This window comes from Papio anubis, chromosome 2 (assembly GCF_008728515.1).
Source record: "Papio anubis isolate 15944 chromosome 2, Panubis1.0, whole genome shotgun sequence".
In the NCBI taxonomy this organism is placed as follows: Eukaryota; Metazoa; Chordata; class Mammalia; order Primates; family Cercopithecidae; genus Papio; species Papio anubis.
This window is the reverse complement of record NC_044977.1, coordinates 101,753,682-101,774,475: the sequence shown is the minus strand read 5'-3', so window position 1 is coordinate 101,774,475 and position 20,794 is coordinate 101,753,682. Positions and strand designations below refer to the sequence as shown.

General features: G+C 40.5%; 1 protein-coding gene across 1 annotated transcript in view; it reads right to left on the bottom strand.

Moving 5' to 3' along the window:
- The window catches only part of SCN11A (sodium voltage-gated channel alpha subunit 11), a 116,034-nt gene that overhangs the window by 87,440 nt on the left and 7,800 nt on the right, over window positions 1–20,794 (bottom strand). The window contains exons 4-7 of the mRNA XM_003894659.5: window positions 11,868–11,996; window positions 10,470–10,564; window positions 5,951–6,130; window positions 4,833–4,899 (exon numbers count right to left, since the gene is read on the bottom strand). Coding sequence (XP_003894708.2) covers window positions 4,833–4,899; window positions 5,951–6,130; window positions 10,470–10,564; window positions 11,868–11,996 — 471 coding nt within the window. The remainder of the gene's footprint in view (window positions 1–4,832; window positions 4,900–5,950; window positions 6,131–10,469; window positions 10,565–11,867; window positions 11,997–20,794) is intronic.

Sequence of the window (20,794 nt, the reverse complement as noted above, 5' to 3'; positions counted from 1 at the left end):
TCCTCAATTTTTGGAATAGTTTCCGTAGGAATGGTACCTGCTCTTCTTTCTACATCTAGTAGAATTCAGGTATGGATCCACCTGGTCTTGGGAGTTTTTTGGTTGGTAGGCTATTTACTATAGATTCAGTTTTGGAGCTTGTTATTGGTCTATTCAGGGAATCAGTTTCTTCCTGGTTCATTCTTGGCAGGGTGTTTGTGTCCAGGTATTCTTAGTTTGTGTGCTTAGAGGTGTTTGTAGTAGTTTTTGATGGTTATTTTTATTTATGTGGGGTCAGTGGTAACATCCCCTTTGTCATTTCTAATTGTGTTTATTTGGATTTCCTTATTTTTTGTCTTCTGCTAGCTTTGCTCTTGCTTATCTAACTCTTTCCATTGTGATGTGACATTGTTAAGTTATTTCTAAGTTTTTGATGTGGGCATTTAGTTCTATGAATTTTCTCTTAACACTGCCTCAGCTGTGTCCCAGAGATTCTGGCATATTGTATCTTTGTTCTCATTAGTTCCAAAAACTTCTTGATTTCTGCTTTAATTTGATTATTTACTCAAAAGTCATTCAGAGGCATGTTGTTTAATTTCCATGTAACTGCATGGTTTTGAGTGATTTTTTTTAGTCTTTTCTTCTATTTTTATTGTGCTGTGGTCTGAGAGTATGTTTGGTATGATTTTGGTTCTTTTGCATTTGCTGAGGCTTGTTTTATGTTCCATTATGTGGTCAGTTTAAGAGTATGTGCCATGTGGTGATGAGAAGAATGTATATTCTGTTGTTTTGGGGTGGAGAGTTCTGTAGAGGTCCAACAGGTTCATTTGGTCCAATGTCGAATTCAGGTCCTGAATATCTTTGTTAATTTTCTGCCCCAGTGATCTGTATAATACTGTCAGTGCTGTGTTGAAGTCTCCCACTATTCTCGTGTGGGAGTCTAAGCCTCTTTGTAGGTCTCTAAGAACTTGCCTTATGAATCTAGGTGCTCCTGTCTTGGGTGCATATACCTTTTGATTAGTTAGGTCTTCTTGTTGAATTGAACCTTTTACCATTTTGTAATGCCCTTCTTTATCTATTTTTTTATCTTTGTTGGTTTAAAGTCTGTTTTGTCTGAAATTAAGATTGCAACTCCTGCTTTTTATCTGATTTCCATTTGCTTGGTATATTTTCCTCCATTTCTTTTATTTTGAGCCTATGGATGTCATTACATGTAAGATGAGTCTTTTGAAGACAGCATACCATTGGGTCTTGCTTTTTTATCCAGCTTTCCACTGTGTGCCTTTCAAGTGGGGCATTTAGCCCATTTCCCTATTCTTTCTACTACAGTCTTGTAATTGGCTTCCTCATCTATTCTATGCATCCATTCTCTACACAGAAGCCATGGTGGCATTTAAAATATGTCTAATCTGCCCAGGTCATCTGCCTGCCCTAAAACCTTTCCATGTCTCCTGCTTCCTTTGTGATCAAGACCAAAATCGTTGGCACTGATGAGCTATCAGGTCCTTCATGGTTGGCCCTTGTCTCTGTTCCTGCCTGCTCTCTTGCCCGTCTGCCCAAAAAGCTACTGGGCTTCTTATCATTCCCTACATGCTCTTGTGCTCCAAGACCTTATGCTCACCTTTGCTGTGCCTACTGTCTGGAATTGTTCACTCTTTCTCTTTATCTACTGGAACCTCCTACTTAGACTTCAGATCTGAGTTGTAGTCACTATGAATTAGTCAGCAGGGGAGGAAGCAGTGACCGGAGGGTGAAGACTAGTCTGGGCCCCGAACAGACCAAAGCCTGCCTGGGAAGATGATCACAGACCTGCCTTCTCAGAGTGCCATTTCCTCAGAAGCGAGCATGTTGTGATCAGTGTGGAATGCTGTGTACTAGGAGTTGGCTTACCATAAAACTCTGGAGCATTTATATTGTACCTAGACTGAGAGAGATGTGCCTGGCCCATAAACTTAGAGACAAGAGCCCTATAAAGACCAGTTGTACATCGTTGATCATTAGAGAAATACAAATCAAAACCACAATGAGATACCATCTCACACCAGTCAGAATGGCTACATTAAAAAGTCAAAAAATAACAGATGCTGGCATGGATGCAGAGAAAAAGGAACATTTATCCACTGTTGTTGGGAGTGCAAATTAGCTCAACCATTGTGGAAAACTGTGGCAATTCCTCAAAGACCTAAAAACAGAACTACCATTTGACCCAGCAAGCCCATTACTGGGTATATACCCAAAGGAATATAAACCATTATATTGTAAAGACACATGCACGTGAGTGTTCATTGCCACACTATTCACAATAGCAAAGACATGGAGGCAACCTGGATGCTCATCAGTGACAGACTGGATAAAGGTAATGTGGTGCATGTATGCTGTGGAATACTATGCAGCCATAAAAAGAAAGAGTTCTATTACTTTGCGAGAACATGGATGTAACTGGAGGCCATTAACCTTAACAAACTAATGCAGGAACAGAAAAACCAAATACTACATGTTCTTACTTGTAAATGGGAGATAAATGGTGAGAACACATGGACACACAGTGGGGAACGATAGATACTGGGACCTACTGGATGGTGGAGGTTGAAAGAAGGAAGAGAATCAGGAAAAATAACTAATGGGTACTAGATTTAATATCTGAGTGATAAAATAATCTGTACACAAATTTACCTATATAACAAACCTGCACATGTAGCCCTGAACTTCAAATAAAAGCTAAAAAGAAGACCAGTTCATGCACCAAAATCTCAGAAATCACCACTAAAGAACTTATTCATGTAACCAAGTACCACCTGTTGCCCCAAAACCTATTGAAATAAAAAAAATAACTCAAGTTTGACTGCTGTTAAGCATGGCATGTGTCCTCTGCCTCTCTACTTTCCCCACCACTCTCTATTGTCATATACATATCACACTTGATTCATTTTGTGCATGATGTTGTTTGAGTTTTCAACAGCTAAAATAGTTTTTTGGACTTTTTATAGCAGTGTAGTATTGTAATAAGAGACTTTGGAGGCAAAAGACTTGGGGGAAAAAAAAGGACTAGTTGGAAACAAGGCTGCTGCTTCTGCATGACTAGGTTATACATCCCACCTTGGATTTTGCCTGTGGTAACCACACCTGTCTGCCTGTGTGAGGGGTAAAAGAAGTGCTATACGCAGCAGCTGTTGGGCTCCCTTTAAGACAGGGGTCCCCAGCCCCGGGCCCCAGACCAATACTGGTTCATGGCCTGTTAGGAACTGGGCTGTACAGCAAGTGGGCAGCAGGCGAGTGAGCATTACCGCCTGAGCTCCACCTCCTGTCACATCAGTGGTGAGCATTAGATTCTCATAAGAGTGTGAACCCTGTTGTGAACTGTGCATGTGAGGGATCTAGGTGGCATGCTCCTTATGAGAATCTAACTAATGCCTGATCATCTGAGGGAGAACAGTTTCATCCCAAAACCACCACCACTTCCTGCCCATGAAAAAATTATCTTCCATGAAATCGGTCCCTGGTGCCAAAATGTTGGGAACATTTCTGGCAACAGGGACCAGTTTCATGGAAGACAGTTTTTCTTTCTAGAATGATCCTCAGCAAGTTCAATGCAGTGAGTTCTGTTGAGAATCATTCTAGAAAACTCAGTAAGTCTCATATTAGATTAAAGCCTATTGTGTCTTGCAAATGGAGAGAAGCCTTCCCTAATTCTCCAGACAAGGTCACACCCCCATCATACCTCTCAGTACCTGCACATCACCCTTATAACACTCATCACACTTTCTAGTAGTCATGCATTGCTTAACAGCAGGAACACATTCTGAGAAATGTGGAGTTAGGCAATTTTGTTGTGTAAACACCATAGAGTGTACACACAAGCCTAGATGGTATAGCCTACTATACACCTAGACTAAGTGGCATAGCCTATTGTTCCTAGGCTACAAACCTGTACAGTGTGTTACTGGACTGAATACTGTAGGCAACTGTAACACAATGGTAGGAATTTGTGTATCTAAACACAGAAAAGGCACTGTAAAAATACAGTATCATAATTCTATAGGGACAGTATCATATGTGTCATCCATTATCAACCTAAATGTCATTATGCAACATATAACTGCATTTTCTGTGCATCTGTCTTCCCTAGAAGACATCAATTCCAAAAGCGTGGAGCTGCCTTGTTCATAATTGCATTCTTTGAGGCTAACTCAGGGCTTGACACTCTGTAGATTCTTTTATCTATTTGTAATTTAGGAATGAATGTCATCTGTTTCATCAGAGTACCTTGCATATTATCTTAATTTGAAATACACTCAATAAATCTTCACTGAATTGAATCTTTCACCACAGAAAGCACTGCTATCCTGAAAGGAAAAAGAGTTTCCCCATAGGACCAGAGGGCCAGTAGCTGTTGGGGCAAGTGTGCATGGATGTATGTTCAACTGTGTTTGTAATTAGAGGCAATAGTTGTCAACAGGTCAACAAAGAGAAGAAGCATGTTCAGATACTCTTGCAGCAGGAGAATGCCACTGAACAGGAAACAAGGGCTTCACAGGGCTCTCAGTCATAACATCCCTTCTCAGCTTTGAAAGTCTTGAATACCTACTCCATAAAGTTGAAATATCACTGTTTCAGTAGGTTTCTTACAAGCTTCCAATTTAACATAACTAGGGAGGAAAGCTGCCTTAAACACCAGGAAATGTTTTTTTAATTTAATAACACAAGTCTAAACCTGTTTAGACACATGAAATAATTATACGAGAACTATCATCACTGTGTCCACCAGTCATTAGATAAAGACTATTTGCCACACCATTCTAAAAGGTCTAGAGGTATTCTTCTTGGGAGGAAAATGAAGATTATAAACCTCTTACCTGTTAACCCTCCAGATGCCACACATTTTGAATTCAGTCGAATTTTCTTTCTTTTCAAAGCAATGGTCTGAGAGAGGAAAAAATCATAAATTCAGATTTGAAAAAAAAAATCAAAAGGAAAGAGAATAGTAAGTATGCAGACTATGCTTGAAAATGGATGTTTCTACATCTTCTAAAATGATTAAAGGGGGTGTGTCCAGAGAGAAACTGGGGCCCAAGACCTCTAGAAGGAGCAAGAAAAAGGGAGGGAAAAGAAGAAGGAAGGAGAAGTTGGAGAAGGAAGCAGTGACATCACCACCACCACTTTGCCTCTCAGTAAATAATACTGAACCGAAAATCCTCCCTGGGGGAAGCTGGACAGAGACCCATCCTGTGACAGACCTCAAGAGAGTGTAGATGGAGTAGGTGTAGGGTCAACCTCAGCATAGAGAGGGTGGGCATTGAAAGAAGTGTTGTTAGCCAGGCATGGTGACTGACACCTGTAATCCCAGAGCTTTGGGAGGCTGAGATGGGCAGATCACGAGGTCAGGAGATAGAGATCATCCTGGCCAACATGGTGAAGCCCCATCTCTACTAAAAATACAAAAATTAGCTGGGTGTGGAGGCACAGGCCTGTAATCCCAGCTACTCGAGAGGCTGAGGCAGGAGAATCACTTGAACCTGGGAGGCAGAGGTTGCAGTGAGGTGAGATCGTGCCACTGCACTCCAGCCTGGTGACAGAGCTAGACTCCATCTTAAAAAAAAAAAAAAAAATGAGTCATTGAAGAAATACTTGAGGAGCGGGGCTGGGAAGCTGTTGATTATCGTTGGCCAAATCCAAGTATTCTGAAAACTTCCACAAATCATTACAAAGAAGTGAGCAGAGATCTAAATGGCAAAGGGATGGGACAGCATAGAATTGCTCTTGTGGATGTAGTTTCAAGACTTTCCTTCTCCATGGCAACCCAAAGAATGAGGCAATTCTCTAGGAAATACATCTGCCCACAGGAACACCCTGGATGGATGAAGTCCTCCCTTGCTCCTAAGAGACTCTGTAAGGGAGGTGTGAAGGCAGGACAAGTGAGGATAAGGAAAAGTTAACCATGCAAAAACTAAGGAGTGAAAGGTTGGGTATTTACCATAAGCTTCCAGGTTACTGATATTTTTACAGTCCCTCGAGATGCATTTCAGGTTCAGGCTTCCCATGAAGAGCTGCTGACCTACCAGGGCAAAGATGCTGAGGCAAAAGAAGGTGAGGATAATCACATTGACCAGCTTCTTCACAGAGCGCAGCAAGGCCCCCACGATGACCTTCAGACCTGAGAAAGAGGACAGGCATGGGGAGAAGCCCATCCCCCTGAGCCAGACACTCACAAAGGCCAAGGAAGGAGCAACTGAGGTCTCAGAAACTGTCAAATTCCAGGCTGGAACTGGACTCCAGCCTAGCCTATGATTCTGATACCTTTAGTGTGTGCTCCAACTCTGTGCCTTGGAAGCTGAGTGTCTTCAAAGTAGTCAACAAGTTTGAGACTCAATCTCTCTATTGCTGCCCTATGCCTGCCTCAGTGCTGCTCTGAGGAGCAAGCAAGGAGGCTTTGAGTAGAAACATGCCACACGGACTCAAGAAGGCATAGGTTGAGGACAGTTGCAAAGACACCACCTAAGCTGGGGCCACACTAGAGAATGAGAAAGACCTGTATTTAACATTTAGTAGATACTGTCTACTGTCAAAGTACATGAGTACCATGAAACACAGCTAAATTGTGGGGTATAGGGGATGAAGAAGGAGTTTTGTCTAAACCCAAATTATAAGAATATCCTGGGAGGGAAAACTCAGATTACCAGTTAGAATAGGGTGTTTTATTTTCATTTATTCATTCATTCAAGAAGTATTTATTAAGCACCTACTATGTCCATGGCACACTGTTAAGCTGCCAAAGTTACAAAATAAATAATCTTGTGGCAGGCTAGTAGATGTTTAAAACTGGCTCTTCAAGTGGGAGGCAGGAGAGCCCTGATCTATGGCATGTATAGGTTTCCTTGTTTTCTGAATTCTGTGGTCTAGATCCTGATCCCCACTCACCACCATGCTAGATTTCAAGCTACCAACATGATGTCACGGAACAGAGCTGGAAAAAGAAGAAGTCAACTTCAGCAATCCACTGAGTCAGGGGCTTTGCTCTCAAGATAGCTGGAGAGATAAACTCCCAGATGTGATTGCAATGCATGGAATGACACTAAGTGACAAAATTTCATTTCATCAGTGTAGAGGTGAGAGCCCATGGCAGCGTACAGTGGGAGGCCAAGCCCTCAGTGGATGAGCTTCCCACAAAGTATGACACCAGATAGCAGGAACCTGGAGGCTAAGCTGGGACACTTACTATATCACCAATTGAAGGTAAACTAGAGGTTACTACAGCATCACCCAAGGCAGATTTTAACCTATAACAAGAGGCTTCTCCAAAGCAAGAAATGTGGATGAGTGATTATTGTGATTCCTGGATCATTTTTTCATAGTCTCATAAAAGATTGTACCTTGCACCCTTACTTCCAAAAAGCATCCAGGCATCTCAGTGCATTTCATGGGCCAAAATAAAGACCATATTCACCTGTGTGGAGATGATGAAGGGGACACGAAAGCTGCTAAATGACTGCCAGAATGTGTATTTACTTATGTGAAAATAAAAGGGGCTTGGCTCATGCAGAAAGCTCCTAAATCTACCTGGGAAAACAAAGCCCTACTTGAAATGAAGAAGAATGAGAAGGAGAAGGAGAAGGAGAAGGAGAAGGAGAAGGAGAAGGAGAAGGAGAAGGAGGAGAAGGAGAAGAAGGAGAAGGAGAAGGAGAAGAAGAAGGAGAAGGAGGAGGAGAAGAAGAAGGAGAAGGAGGAGGAGAAGGAAAAGACATAAATTACACATAAAGTGTCCTCTGACTACCAGTTTCTTTATCACTATTCAGTTGCTTTCATGAAGTTTCAAAAAATAACCTACTGCTTCTGTTTGAAAGGACTTTAATTGCCTGGAGTTTAGGTATTGGGGCCATATGGTATAGTTTATGTCTATATCATCAGCACAACTAAATAGTTCCCATGTCTTTTTATAGTTTGCCAAAGCCACTGATAGAAGAGAAAAGAAGGGAAGGGGAGAAGGTGGGGGGAAAGGAGTCTAGAGAGGGAAGATAACAAACTGTTTTGTTTGTTTGTTTTAGTAAAGAAAAGGGAGGAAAGGGGGAGGAGAGAAAAAAGGTGTGTATAATAACCTTATTTTTCATAAACTGAAATTCATATTCACACCCAACCTTGGCTTCATCCTGATCCGAAGGGCTAAAGTGCCTTCCTCACCTGGTTTCCAGGAGACCACCTTTGGTTTCCCTCCTACTTCACAGGTGCCTGCTGCTCATCTCATTCCCTGTTTTCTCCTCTTCTCCCTTTCATGTTTCAATGCCCTGGGGCTCAGGCCTTGGTCCTCTTCTATTCTCCATCAATGCTCATTTCCTTGGTGATCTCTTCAGATCTCATGGCTTTAAATATCATCTATAGACCCTTGATGCCTGAAATGGTATCTCCGGCTCTGACTCCTCCCTGGGATCCCGGACTCATATACACCTAATTGCTTACTGAATCCTTTCCCTTGGTGGTCTCACAGCCATCTCAAACACAACATGTTCAAAGCTAGCTTGTAATCTGACCCCAAGGCCTGCTCCTCTCACAGCCTTCTCTGTCTCAATCAGTGACATCAGACATAAAAGTCATTTTTGACTCCTCTCTTTTGCTCACACCATGTATACAATTTATCAGTCAGGAAATGCTATTGTTTCTACCTTCAGATTGACACAGAATCAGACCAGTGTCTACCAACTCCACTACCACTACCTGATCAGAGAGCACCGCCATCCCTTGCTTCGATTACGGTCTCTTGTGTCAGTTTGGGTTTTGAGGAGCAGACATTCTGAGATCAGATGTGCAAGAGATTTGTGGGGGTTGGGAGGATGCCTGTGAAAGATGAGTGCGGGGAGCAGGAATGGGCAGGGAGAGACTTCAGACTGCAGCTCAGGTTTGACGTCTGAGAGAGAGACAAGGGAGGAGGACTGGATAGGAAGAACCTCAGACTGCAGTTCAGCTGTCGGAGTCTCAGCCAGGTCACTGGAGAGTCCCTGAGCCAAAGTTTCCTATTAGAAGAATCCCATATACTTCAGGAATAGGCCAGCACTAGAACCCACACACACTGTGCAGGGCAGGCATGATCTTGGCATGTGGATGGATGCAGTGGGGAATCCAGAGAGGTGGAAGCCGGGATCTTTAGTCCACCATGCTCCCTGTAGTAGGAGGTCTTCCTGCTTCTCCCATCTTCTCCCCTACATTCCATTCTCCACACCACAGCTCCCATTTCTTCAGAGTGAAGCCTAGATCCTCCCTGTGCCTACAAAACTCCCCTTCAGTTCTTCTTGTTCTTTTTTTTTTTTTTTTTTTTTTTTTTTACCTTAGGCTGCAGTGCAATGGCACAATCTCAGCTCACTGCAGCCTGCAGCCTGCAGCCTCTCCCTCCCAGGTTCAAGCAATTCTCCTGCCTCAGCCTCTCGAGTAGCTGGGATTAAATGTACCCACCACCACATCTGACTAATTTTTTTTTTTTTTTTCTGAGACGGAGTCTTGCTCTTGTTCCCCAGGCCAGAGTGCAATGGGGCAATCTAGGCTCACCGCAACCTCCCTCTCCCAGGTTCAAATGATTCTCCCGCCTCAGCCTCCTGAGTAGCTGGGATTACAGGCATGCACCACTACACCTGGTTACTTTTGTATTTTTAGTAGAGATGGGGTTTATCCATGTTGATCAGGCTGGTACCAAACTCCCAACCTCAGGTGATCCACCTGCCTCAGCCTTCCAAAGTGTTGGGATTACAGGCGTGAGCCACTGCGCCTGGCCTTAACTTTTGTATTTTTGTAGAGAGAAGGCTTTACCATATTGGCCAGGCTGGTCTCAAACTCCTGGCCTCAAGTTATCTCCCCGCCTTGGCCTCCCAAAGTGCTAGGATTACTGGCATGAGTGACTGCATCCGGCCCCCCTTCACTTCTATGATCTCACCTCTACCTGGCCCCTCACTGTCTCCCCTCCAGTCCCATCCTCATCCTTCCTACTCAATCTCTGTGCTGGCTGTTTCCCCTGCTCAGAATACTCTTTCCCATATATCTGCTTGTGTCACTCCCTTGCCATCTTCAAATCTCTGCCACGTCTCACCTCAATGACAACTATCCTGATCACTCTGTTTAAAACTGCAACCTGCTTCCCCTATACCCTGTGACTTCCCATAGCCTCTATGGTGTCTACTTTTTCTTTATATTTTCTCTGGCACATAGCACTTGCTCACATGCTACATAATGTACTTATTTATTATAGTTGTTGTTTCGTGTCTGTGTCTCCACCCCCTACCCTAGAAGGTAAAACTCCATGAGTCTGCATCCATTTGCTTACTACTAGATCTCAGGCAGTTAGCACAGTGCCTGGACATATTAGGTGCTCAATAATTATCAGTTGGGCCATCAGATAAATTTGTAAAGCAGGGTTTGTTTGTTTTTGGTTTACATGATGACATTTTGAAAAAATTTAAATACAAATTAACATTCTTTCTAGATAGGAGCCAGTGTGGAAAGTGAGAGTGACTTACGTGAAACTACTGAAATTGCTTTTAAAGCTCTGAACACACGGAAGGTACGCAGGGACAACAGTTTGATGGTGCTTCCTGGAATACATGACACAATCCTACAAGAGAAAGCACAAGGAAAGCATGGGCGTGCTCAGTCCTGCAGCTGCACTGCACATCTCCACAAAAGCCACAAGTAAGCTCAGCCTGGGGCTTGTGACCTCCAAGGTGAAATCGACAGCCTCACCTTTCCAGCCTCACCTTTATCTTAGGATCTGGCATACCACTGTTCTTGATATGAACTGCAGAGGAGGCTGTTCTCAGTTCACCTTCATATGTGGACACAGATGAAGACTCCTTGAAATAGTCCATGTAGTTGTGGCTAATGAATAATAGAAGTCCTCTCAAATATTTACTGAGTGGCTGACAAGTTCTATGCCCCAAGGCACTTCACTAAAGTCTCCAGCCACTACATGGTCAAGCCTGAATGTGCAGCCAGGCAGTGTAGCTCCAGAGTCACACTCTAAACCACTGTGCTTCACCGCCTTTCAATAACTAAGAGCACACAACCTTTGAACTTCAAATGTCAAACTCTGAAATTACTAGCACCTACCTCCAAGTACTTTTGTGAATATTAAATAGGAAAAAATATGCAAAGTGCTTAACATAATGCCTGGTACAGATTAAATGATGCTAGGTTTACTATTGTTGTGCTGGCAATGTGTCATTGCATTTCTCGTTTTTTCTTTTGCTTACTCCATTTCATCATTCAGATTCCAAATCAGTGTCTTTCCTGCAGGAAGAGCCTCAACCTTCACCTTACACCTTACACCATACATAATAATTAACTCAAAATGGACCATGGACTGAAACATAAAAGCCAAAACTACAGAACTTCTAGAAGTAAACAGGAGTAAAGCTCTTTGTAACCTTGTAGTAGTCAAAGATTTTTTAGACTGCTTTGCTTTGTTCTTCCTATATCTTCTGACAGCTTAATACATGTACAGCCCCTATCCTGGTACTCATCATACTATATTTTAAGGGTCATTAATTGTCACTCTTCCCCTCTGGACTGTGAGCTTCATAAGATAGAAAAACATGTCTTTTTTTTTTTTTTTTTTTTGTATTTCATTGGCACACTCTGTATCTTGCATAAAGCCTGGCCCATAACTGGCCAGTTTTGGTGAGTAAATGGCTGAAGGAACAAGAACTTGAGTGTTGACCTAGAAATGGGTTTGTGTGTGGAGGCATCTGGTCAATTGGCTGCATGTGCTGTTCAGGGCCAACCAACACAGCACTCAGAGCTCTAGGCATTACTAGGGCATACTCAGCCACTCAAATGAATCCACACAGAGCTCTGATGGAAGCAAAGGGGCTTCTTTCCCACCCAAGTCTCTTCAAAAACATCTTTAACATTCTTACGCTATTCCAATGACAATGGAGTCCAGCCAGTTCCATGGATCTCGAAGGAAAGAAAACTCATCCAGAATGAAACCTCTTGCCAATATTTTAATCAAAGCTTCAAAAATATAAATCCCAGTGAAGACACACCTAAAAAGCAAGCCATTTACAACAGGAAGAAACATGATGAACAATATGAAAAGTAAAGAGCCCTTCTATCTTACTGGCCTTGATTTTTTTTTCCATTTCAATGTGACATTTAACATTCTGGTCTTCAGCAAACCAGAGTTCAAAAACGCAAGCTTTTTAAGCAAGTTCTGGTATTTAGAGTTTCAGAGAAACAGGCCTAGAGATAAATTGTGAAACTACATTTCAAGACCTAGCTTTATGTCCATATTCTTGAGAATAGTTTCAGGTAACATGAGGCCCAAGTACTGGAGGTTGTAGTTTGTCACCACCATTCTAGAGCTGTCACTCTGATGTACAGAAGGAGACAATGGTAACAGGACAATGAAGAGAGTAAATGACAAGCAAATAGCTGAATTTTTTCATACCTGTGTTCAGGGATTGAAAGGTTTAATATTATTAAGATGTCGTACTACCCAGGGTGATCTACAGATTCAGTGCAATCCTTATCACATTCCCAATGACATTTTTTACAAAAATATATAAATCCATTCTAAAATTCAGATGGAATTTCAAGTGACCCCAAATAGCCAAAACAATCTTTAAAAAAAAAAAAAAACAAATTGTGAGGTCTCATACTTCCTGATATTGACATTTATTACAAAGCTACAGTAATCAAAATAGGTGTGTATCAGTCCATTCTCACACTGCTAACAAAGACATACCTGAGACTGGTAATTTATCATGGAAATAGATTTAATTGATTCACAGTTCAGTTCAGCATGGCTGGAGAAGGCCTCAGAAAAATTACCATTATGGTAGAAGGGGAAGCAAACATCTCCTTCTTCATATGGCAGCAGGAAGGAGAAGAATGAGAGTGAAGCGAAGGGGAAAGCCCCTAATGAAACCATCAGATCTCATGAGAACTTACTATTACCAGAACAGCATGGGGGAAACCATCTCCATGACTCAATTATCTCCCACCAGGGCCCTCCCACCACATGTTGGGATTATGGGAACTACAATTCAAGATGAGATTTGGGTGGGACACAGACAAAGCATATCAAGGTGGTACTAGCATAAAGACACATATAGACCAATGGAATAGAATAGAGAGCCCAGAAGTAAACTTTTGCATATATGGCCAAATTATTTTCCACAAGGGTGACAAGACTATGGAATAGTCTTGGCAATGTCCTTGGAAAAGGACAGTCTTTTCAACAAATGGTAATGGGAAAACTAAATCTCCACTTGCAAAAAATGAAGTTAGAATCTTTACTTACACCATATAAAAAATTAACTCAATATGGATTAAAGTCCTAAATGTAAGATCTGAAAAACATAAAACTCATAGAAGAAAAATTTGGAAGTCATATATCTAACACGGGGTTAACATCCAGAATATGTAAGTAACTCCTACAACAGAAAACCAAACACTGCATGTTCTCACTCACTCGTAAGTGCGAGTTGAACAGTAAGAACACATGGACACAGGGAGGGGAACAACACACACTGGGGCCTGTTGTGGGGTGGGGGGCAAGGGGAGTGAGAGGATTAGGACAAATACCTAATGCATGTGGGGCTTAAAACCTAGATAATGGGTTGATGGAGCAGCAAACCACCATGGCACACATACAGCTATGTAACAAACCTGCATGTTCTGTGCATGTATCCCAGAACTTACAAAAAAATAAAATAGAACTCCTACAACTCAATAATAAAAAATTAAATGACCTAATTAAAAAATGACCAAAGGATTTGAGTAGATATTTCTCCAAAGATGAAATATAAATGGCCAATGAGCTATGAAAAGATGCTCAACATCACTTATCATTAGAAAAATGCAAATCAAAACCACAAAGAGATGACCTCACACCCATTAGGACGGCTACTATTTTTTTAAAAAACCTAAAATAACAAGTGTTGATGAAGATGTGGAGAAATTGTAACACTTGTGCACTGTTGATGAGATTGTAAAATGGTGCAATCCCTATGGAAAACAGTATGAAGATTCCTCAAAAATTAACAATAGACCTGCCATATGATCCAACAAAGCCACTTCTAGGTATATGTATAAAAGAATTGAAAGCAGGTTCTCAAGGACATATTTGCCTACCCATGTTCATAGCAGCACTATTCACAACAGCCAAGAGGTGGAAGCAACCCAAATGCCATTTGCCAGATAAGTAGACAATCTCTAAAAAAAAAATAGTTTATATCTTTTTTTATATTCCCACGCTGTCAAAAATACTGGGTCTGTACACACACACACACACACACACACACACACACACACGTTTGGGACTGAAACAAGTAATTGAGTCAAACAACCTGTCAGTTCAGAGTAAAATGTGGTATTTACATGTGATGGAATATTAATCAGCTTTAAAAAGGAAGAAAATTTTGTCATATTCTACAACATGTATAAACCTTGAAGTCATTATGCAAGGTGAAACAATTCAGTCATAAAAAGACAAATACTGTGTGATCCACTTTTATGAGGCAGGGGCTGAGGGGAAGACTGAAATGGGGAGTTCGTATTTCATGGATATAGAGTTTCAGTTTTGCAAGATGAAAAGAGTTCTGGAGATGAATAATGATAATGTTGTGTAACACTGTGAGTATACTTAATTCCACTGAACTTAAAATAGTTAAGATGGTATCTTTTATGTGATATGTACTTTATCACAATTTTAATAAAAACTGGCCCTTCCTTTTTCTTCCCTGAATCTTCCATCATATGCTATCCTTGCTATGGTTTGAATGTTCCCTCCAAAAGTCATGTTGAAATTTAACTGGCATTATCATGGTATTAAGAGGGGGGACCCTTAGGAGGTAATTAAGCCATGAAGATACTGCCTTTGTGAGGTATTAATGCCAATATCTCAGGAGTGGGTTCCTGATAAAAGGTGAGTTCAGGCCTCTTTGTCCTTGCTCTCTCATGTGCACATTTTTGCCCTTCTGCCTTCTGCCATGGGATGATGCAGCAAGAAGACCCTCACCAGATGCAGACCCTTTGATCTTGGACTTCCCAGCCTCCAGAACTGTAAGAAATACATCTGTATTCTTTACAAATTATCCAGTCTGTGGTATTCTGTTATCACAACATAAAATTGGCTAAGACAATTCTCTAATTTATTTACCTTTTTCTCTTCTGCCTCAAAAAAAAAAAATCTTGTATCTTTTGTTATAATCCCAAGCTGCAAAAATACTGGGTCTGCAAGCGCAAACACATAGACACGCTCACTTGGGACAGAAACAAGCAATTCAGTTAAACAACTTGACCTTTAAAAGTAGAAGAAGTGGACCTTTTCTGGTAAACTATCCAGCCGTAGTAGCCCTGAAAACTAAAGAACAAAGGCCTTGAAGACTTGAAAAACCTCAAAGTAGCCAAGTCCAAGAGCAGAAATGGTCATGAGGCTGCTACAGGCAAGAGCTCCTCCTTGCTTCAGGCTTTTTCTGAGCTGCTCACCTTTTGTGTGACAAATGAGCATATCAGATTAAATAATGCCTGTCCTAAACTATGTGTGTGTGAATGTAGGGTTGCAGGAGGCTGTTAAAAATGTCCTCATGTAAACAGGCATTAAAAGAGTTTAAAAAGGCAATATATTTTAATATCAACTTTAAATTATAAAGTTATAGGTGCTTTTATAAAAATCTGTAATTGCATATTTGTGGGATTTTTCAAGTCTTCATACAGATCTCAAGCAAATGAGACAGCAGACTATCGCTGCTATTTCGGCCTGACATTCTAGCCTCCCACCTCTTACTTCCATCATTCTCTCTTTTCCAGCGGAAGCCTGACCAATGATGGGACAGGCAGATCAAAATGACATCTGATATGGAATAAAGCCATGCCCACCAGGAGGAAATTACATGCCTCTTTGTATGAAGACATTTTTAACAGCCTCCTTCCACCCCACATTCATGTATCCACTGTTCAGAACTGCCAGGGGAGAGCAGCAGCTTTCCCCACCCTTGCTTCCTTCCTCTCTGCTTCCCTATGGCCTAAAAAGGGGTTTTCCTCCCTGCCTTAGGGGTATTTTAATAGTGAAAATGGCCTCAGAGCAAATTACCTTCCCCAATAGAGAAAGAAGTCTCCTTGCATCTCACCACAAAGGCTAGGCAGGGCAAACTGCTGCTGTGGAAACAATGCACTCTCCTGATCTGTCTCCTCCATAGGTCCTACCCTCCTGATCACAAAGGCTTCTAGGGAAGCTGCAGTAAGTAATGAGTAGCAGCACCTGCACTCAAGTTAGCACCTCATGCAACAGCCAAATCTCCAAAGGGGAGACCACATTTCCCAGGGACACTGCCAGGATGGCATCTATTCCTGGGGCTACCTGTGCCCTCCTCAAGGCATAGACCCTCCGCTGGCCAGACTTAACCAGGTTCCAGGTTCCACCCAGCAACAGAGACAGATGGTCCCTACAAAGACACCACCTAGGAGGAAGAAGAATTCTCCAGAGACAAATAGACCAAATCAGAACTTAAAGTCAAAGAAACGGCAGTTTTCAAAGTCTGACCTCTAACCAGTGTCCCAGAAACCACTAGAGCCAAGTAAATGAGAATAGATGTGAATATGATTTAGAGAACACTTCCAGGAAAAAAAGTAGGGTGGAAGTGACTGGAGACTGCCTTCCCAAATTCCCATTTAAAATCTGTGAAAACATGTGAAAATAAAAACATGTTCTAAAGAAGCATGACGAGAATGAGCATCACCCAGATTCTGGGAGGAAAGCCTCTCAGGGTCATTAGTCCATCTTTCCCTGGAGCATCCAACCTTGCTCACATAGCCCCTTTCCTGATGATGTTGTATTCCCTAATAAGTGCCTGCAAGGTCTGGAAGTCCCCAGTCCTACTCCCCACCAGAGGCACAAACAGCTGCTAGTCAGCTTTCACCGTCATACCTCTAGCAGGAGTGATTTTTTGCCTGTGTGCCCAAGTCCCTCAAGCCTTAGAAACAGTAAGTCATGGCTCCAGTCATTTTAGAAATATTAGCTAAGCCATTCCATTCACAAGAAGCTTCTTATATTTGCCTGAACCTGAGTGAGTCTCTTTGAATTACTAGAGGATCTGAAAGGAAATGTACAGCTCAAGCGTAACTAATGTGGGAGATGTAGTACAATACTTGCAACTTGCCAAGTCAGATACCACAAATGTTACTACAAACATCCTTAAAGAAGAATCTGCAAGAAACTGAACCAAAGAGGAAGAGAAAATAAGAATACAAAAGACATTTAGAAGATATTAAAAATTGAAATGCCACATATTAAAACCTTTAAGACAGAGACAAACCTGTACCCCAAGCATTGTCCCTATAAACATTTTTATTATTTACAACAAGAAGGAAAATACATGTACTAAACATTCAAATTCATATTTTAGAATACGTTATGTCCTATTGAATGTATAAGGAAGAAAATAAAAGAAGGTAGAGGGGAAAATACACACACACACACACACACACACACACACACACACACACACACACACATATATATATATTTTTGAGATGGAGTTTCACTCTTGTTGCCCAGGCTGGAGCGCAATGGCACAAATTCGGCTCTCCGCAACCTCTGCCTCCCAGGTTCAAGTGATTCTCCTGCCTCAGCCTCCCGAGTAGCTGGGATTACAGGCATGTGCCACCACGTCCGGCTAATTTTGTATTTTTAGTAGAGATAGGGTTTCTCCATGTTGGTCAGGCTGGTCTCGAACACCCAACCTCAGGTTATCTGCCTGCCTCGGCCTCCCAAAGCGCTGGGTTTATAGATGGTGAGCCACGGTGCCCGGCCAAAAATATTATATTTTAAAATAGAATTTAAGGCCAGGTGCCGTGGCTCACACCTGTAATCGCAGCACTTTGGGAGGCTGAGGCGGGCGGATCACCTGAGTCCTGGAGTTCAAGACCTGGGCAACATGGCAAAACCCCGTCTCTACTAAAAATACAAAAATTAGCCAGACATGGCAGTGCATGTCTGTAATCCCAGCTACTCCGGAGGCTGAGTCAGGAGAATTGCTTGAACCCGGGAGGAGAAGGTTGCGGTGAGCCGAGATCACACCATTGCCCTGCACTCCAGCCTGGGTGACAAGAGCAAAACTCCATCTCAAAAAAAAAAAAAAAAAAAAAAAAATTCAGTACATGGAAAGATAGAGCCATTTACCAGTCATCAAGATATAAACAACAAGGATAAATAAATTTTATCAAAGATAACACAAAACAAGAGAGATAAGATTAGATATGTATAATAATTGATGTAATATATATATGAGCATATAGTTTTATATAACAAGCAAGTAACTAGCCATAAGAATTGAAAGAAAGACCATATCTATAATGGCAACAAAAAACAGTAAAATTCACAAACAAATTTAGCAAGAATTGTGGAAGATCTGTATGAAGAAAGTTTTAAAGCAATTAGAGGAACACAAAAGAAGATTTTAACAAATGAAAAATATGTCATGTTCTCAATGAATTCCAACCTCATAAAGATGTCAATTTCCTCCAGGTTCATTTATAAATCCTTTCATCATGTCAGTAAAACCAGCCAAGTTGACTATAAAATTTACATGAAAAAATAAACCAACAAGAACCATAAAAATTCTCAAAAGGAACCTCTAGCACTCCTAAACATTACAATATTAGACAATCTTGATAGTTAAAAAGTGTGGTTCTGGCATATGAAAATGAAGACCAATGGAAGAGAAAAGAAAGTCCAGAAATAGATCTGAATACCTAAGTAACATTTCACATTAGAGGATAGGATGTGGACTATTTAACAAATGGTGTTGGGACAAATGGATAGACATCTGGGATGGAAATATGAAGTCAGATCTATTTATGACACCCTACCCTTGAATGAATTCCAAATTATTCAAGGATTTAAATTTTTAAAAAAGGAAACTATAAAAGCACTATAAGAAAATATGAGAGAATCCTTTTATAACTTAAGGCTAGAGAAAGTATTTCTAACTATAAATCAAAATCCACAGGCATAGAGGAAAGTTTGTTAAATTTAATACAGGAAAAGAAAAAAATAATAAGCAAAATTAAGAGACCATTAATGCCTGCTTCAATTGTGATGAAGACATGAAGTGGTTGGGCAAACCCTCCCACAGATAATGAGTATTAAACTGGAAATATATATATATAAGGACAACTATTTGAAGGACCCGCAAGATGAACAAAAGGAGGCAGAAACTGGGGCAGATGTTCCTCTTAAAAGAAGGTACCTGCAATGCATAAGAATTATGAAAATGTTTAACGTTTTGGTCTGAGAGTATTTTCCAACTTCCCCACTCCCACCCCAACACTAGCAAACAGCTGCAGTCTTGAAGATTTAAGGTGGCTGAGGGTGGAGTTCAGAGCTAGCAGAGCAGCTGGAAATTTAGGGAGTAAATCCTGGAAGCAAGCAAGAGAGAGCTAAGCAACAGGGGCAGAAAACATGGAAATGACATACTTAAAGTGCTAGAAAAACAAATTGTCAAGCACTAAATCTATATACAATGAAACTCTACTTCAAAAATGAGTATGAAATAAGGACATTTTCAGATCAATATAAACTGAGAATGTGTTGCCAACAGAACTGAACCACAAGAAATATTAAAGGAAGTTGTTCAGGCTAAAAAGGAATAATACCAAAAGATAACTTGGATCTACAGGGAAAAAAAAATGTCTTTAAAAGGCATGTGCCCATTTAAAGCAAAAATGATAAACCGTATTGTTGGGTTTATTGTGTACATTAATATAAATATATGACAAAAAAACAAACAGGACTGAACTGTGGCATGGTTTCTATTTTACTTGAAGGAATTCAACATTAACTCTGTTTTGCCCATTTAAAAATGCCTAATTTAATCTCTGAAGAAACCACTAAAAAATGCAAGTAAGTAAAGCTAAAAGGCCAATAGAGGATTAAAATGAAATACTAAATATACTTGATTAACACAAAAGGAAACAGGAATGGGGAAATAATGGAGTAGCAAAGGAATAACAACAATGACAAAAAAAAAAGATGAGATAAATAGAAAACCAATAGAAAAATAGCAGAGCAAAATTCAATTATATAACTATATTAAATGTAAATGAACTTTAGTCCATCAAGAGTCTGCAACTGGATTGATAGACTGCATAAAAAGCAAAAACCAACTATATGTTGTTTACAAGATATATGCTACAAATACAAAGACACAAAAAGGTTGAGAGTAAAAGGATGGAAAAAGATATACCACGCAAACAAAGAGCATAAGAAAGCTGGAGTAGCTATATTAATATTAGACAAAACAAATATTTAAATGAGTATTATTAGAGACAAATAAGACATTCCATAATAATAAAAGAATGAATACATCCAGAGGATAATAATAATCATAAATATGTATGTACCTGATAATAGTGCTTCAAAATACACAAAGCCAAATTTGACAAAAAGAGAGAAAGAATAGACAAATCCACAATAATAGATAGAGATTTCAAGCCTCTCTTTCAGTAATTCACAAAAATGCTAGGTAAAACTCAGTACAGGTACAAAAGATCTAAATGACACTATCAACCACCTTAACTTAACTGACGTTTTAAGGAGTATTTAAGAATGTGGCAGAATCCACATTCTTTCCAAGTGCATGTGAAACATTTCCCAAGACAGACTATAAAAGATGTTTCTCTTTATTTCAAAAGATTGAAATTTTACAGAGTATATTCTCTGACCATAACTGAACTGAAGTTAGATAATAATCAGACAACCAGAAAATAACTAGAAAAGCATAAAATATTTGGAAATATTAAAAAACACACTTTTAAATGGCATACGGGACAAAGAATA